This window comes from Boleophthalmus pectinirostris, unplaced genomic scaffold, assembly GCF_026225935.1.
Source record: "Boleophthalmus pectinirostris isolate CB_2022bp ecotype Guang Dong unplaced genomic scaffold, ASM2622593v1 HiC_scaffold_9, whole genome shotgun sequence".
Lineage (NCBI taxonomy): Eukaryota > Metazoa > Chordata > Actinopteri > Gobiiformes > Gobiidae > Boleophthalmus > Boleophthalmus pectinirostris.
In genome coordinates this window covers 19254076-19256917 of record NW_026571541.1, presented here as the reverse complement: position 1 = coordinate 19256917, position 2842 = coordinate 19254076, and the positions used below count along the sequence as shown (strand labels likewise).

Below are 2842 nucleotides of genomic sequence, written 5' to 3'. Positions count from 1 at the left end.
CTGCCTGGATGGACTAGTTTACTCCGCACTGATAAAGACCCAACTAAGAATCCATTTCAGAGTGTTGGTGGTCTAGGCAGCTTGCTGATATAAGAGGTCTGCTTCGGGGCTTTCCAGTCATCTCCATATACACTGTTATTGTAAAACTGTTGTTAGTAAGAGGCATTTTATTTACTATATGTGTCACACAGAAACGGTCTTGCTTTTATTTCCAAGTGCTATAGGCTAAGGGCAGCTAGTGTGAGTGGAAACTTGCTTCTCAAATTGTAAATAGTAAATGGAAAATAGGCAAATAATTGCACGTATTTCCTCATAACCTGGCAATGTTCTTGTGTCATATATGCCGAGGCCTAAATATGGCCAAGGAGAGTAAAACACATTTACAGTTTTTCGTTGACAATAACAGGATAAGAGAAAGGCGACATCTAGTGGTAATTAGCGATCTTTGCAGTCCAATAAAGATAAGGTACACGGTACATACGCTGTAGCCTACAATGTACACTGACGTCCTGGAAGGGTTAATTGTCTTATAACAGAGCATTAAAAGACTAGATGTACTCAATGCTAAACAGTCTACACTTTACACATGTACAGCATCCACCATAAGTTTATTCAAAACATGCTGTATGTTGTCATGGTACAGAGCTCTTGCTGTTGAAGTCAATCACCTTCTCATTTTGTACCATGTCTTTCAGGTCTAAAGAAGAAAGATATGTCACACAAAATTCAAGGACAGTTGAATACTAGTAGGCCTATATAACAAACAAACTCTGCATGTTTCACTTACATTGAAGCACAGTCCTGTTGACCAGTGCATAGCAGCGGTCTGTATTTCTGCTGAGGTCACTGTAAGAGTAAACCTTGAGTTCTGGTGGAATCTCAGAGTGCAGTAAGTTTCTCACCAGGGGGATCAGACGGTTTGACATTGGTCCATCTGCCAGTGCTTGGTGCATAACATAAGTGCACCATTCATCCTTTAAGAAGTGCTTTGTGATGAGCAGAACCTTAATGTGGCTGTTCTGGACAGCCTGACACAGCTCAGAGGGTATGGCTGCTCCAGGACAGGAGTCTCTGTGAGACAAAAAACACCTCAGGTTATGAGGAGGCGCCTCGAGAAAAGACACCAGGCACTCCGCTTCCTCTGTGTCAGTGAGCTCACTGCTGTGGCACACGAACACATCATACAGGCGTGTCCATCGGATTGCAGAGTTCAGGAGGGATTGGTGCTGATGACAGCTGGTTGCTCCTGACAGGGAGACAGTCTGTGAGGGTGAAGACGTGACATCCGTCACTTTTGCCTCTTTTCCAAATTGAGATGCCAAAGGAGATTTTGATTTAAAAAGATTTTGAAACCATCCTGAAATATATATATATAAAAAGGCTTTTCAGTTCTGTGTACAAACACAATAGTTCCCATACTGAGCTATGTATACAATAAACAGATCTTGTGTGAGTTTTTGCAAAAGATCTACCATTGCAGTGGATTAGGTCTTCAGCCAATATTATGTTAAGAAATAGAATTATTTAAATATTTTGGACACACCACTCCCTTACACTGCCTGAGTCCTTCCATTAGAGAGACATAAAAATAAGTATATATGTGTGCTCTTATATTGACTGCTCAATCAGTTGGAACTGCCTCCAAATGCTTCATCTTTCAAGTTGTTTATTATCTTCACTCACAGTGCACTTCAGAATGTCTTATTTATGTGAGCTATTTTGTGCACACAAATCATAGACTGTATATCTCAGTTTTTGATACACAGCAAAAGCATTGTGGCACTGTGTCCAACAGTAGCAAGGAAAAAACACTTCTGCAAATACTTTGCCTCTTCACCCTTTTACCTCTTTGGAAAGATTTACAGTACTGCTTTTGAAAGATAAGCTTAAATGGAGGAAACATGCTCTGAATAACTTAAGTATTTACAAAACTGTGACACCTTCACTTTTTTACATAAAACTCTCCTCTGAATGTTATGTTATTGTAGTTATGAAAATACACTTAGTTATTCAGCAAATCACAGCACACATGTATGTCTATTTTTAGGTCTCTCTCACAGGAGGACTTGGGCGGTGTAAAGGATCGGTATGTGTCCAAACTCTTAATCCTAACATAATATTGGCTGAAGACCTAATCCACAACAATGGTACATCTTTTGTAAAAAGCAAACAATCAGCATAACTTCTCAAATAAACTTTGATCAACAAATTAAATTGTAATGGATCTTTAATTACAGTACGGCTTTTGCCAAATACACTGAATAAAATATTGACGGAAGATACAGAACAACCAAGCAACAAAATATTTACACTCACCATACATATTCTGAACTTCATATTGTGTCTCTTTATGACATTATCAGACGCAATACAGGTTTATCTTCTGAGCTTTCTGCTGCTGCATAATTTCAGTCAGGGGCTGTAGGCCTACTTGGAACACACTGAATAGGAAGGATGTTAAATGCAAAGACGAAAATGTTGTTTGGTTGTCATGTGACCCAATCAGAAAAAAGGAAGTCCCTAACGGCCAAAGAAATTTCAGTCAAGTGGAAATAAATGTATTTTCATATCCCTCTTTTACCGTAAAATGTACAAAACACAATAAATACATATATATATTTTAAATGGCTATGCTTCTCCAGTTGAAGAGGCAGCAAGGAAGGAAAAAAAGGAAATTGGCTACAAAAAGCCTTGTCAGCCTCATTTTAGTATTAATAAATAGACCGACAAAATAAATAAATACAAGTAAAACTACAAAACTAAACTCTGTTAAGTGTACATGGAGGTAGTTCTTCGTCTTGGTGAATAAAACGTGCCTGCCGCATGTAGACCCATGCATCAG

General features: G+C 38.7%; 1 protein-coding gene across 2 annotated transcripts; it reads right to left on the bottom strand.

The window, feature by feature from the left end:
- Positions 1 to 149: 149 nt before the first annotated feature.
- tirap (toll-interleukin 1 receptor (TIR) domain containing adaptor protein) lies at positions 150 to 2811 on the bottom strand. Of its 2 annotated transcripts, none has more exons than XM_055166572.1 (3): positions 2317 to 2811; positions 788 to 1262; positions 150 to 697 (listed from the first exon to the last, which is right to left on the bottom strand). In XM_055166572.1, exons 1-3 carry the CDS (start codon positions 2335 to 2337, stop codon positions 633 to 635), a joined length of 561 nt encoding a protein of 186 aa, XP_055022547.1. In that variant the 5' UTR covers positions 2338 to 2811; the 3' UTR covers positions 150 to 632. The 2 variants fall into 2 exon arrangements, with proteins under 2 accessions (XP_055022547.1, XP_020782565.2); XM_020926906.2 differs by having other exon boundaries at positions 590 to 697; positions 788 to 1357; positions 2317 to 2803.
- Positions 2812 to 2842: the final 31 nt, after the last annotated feature.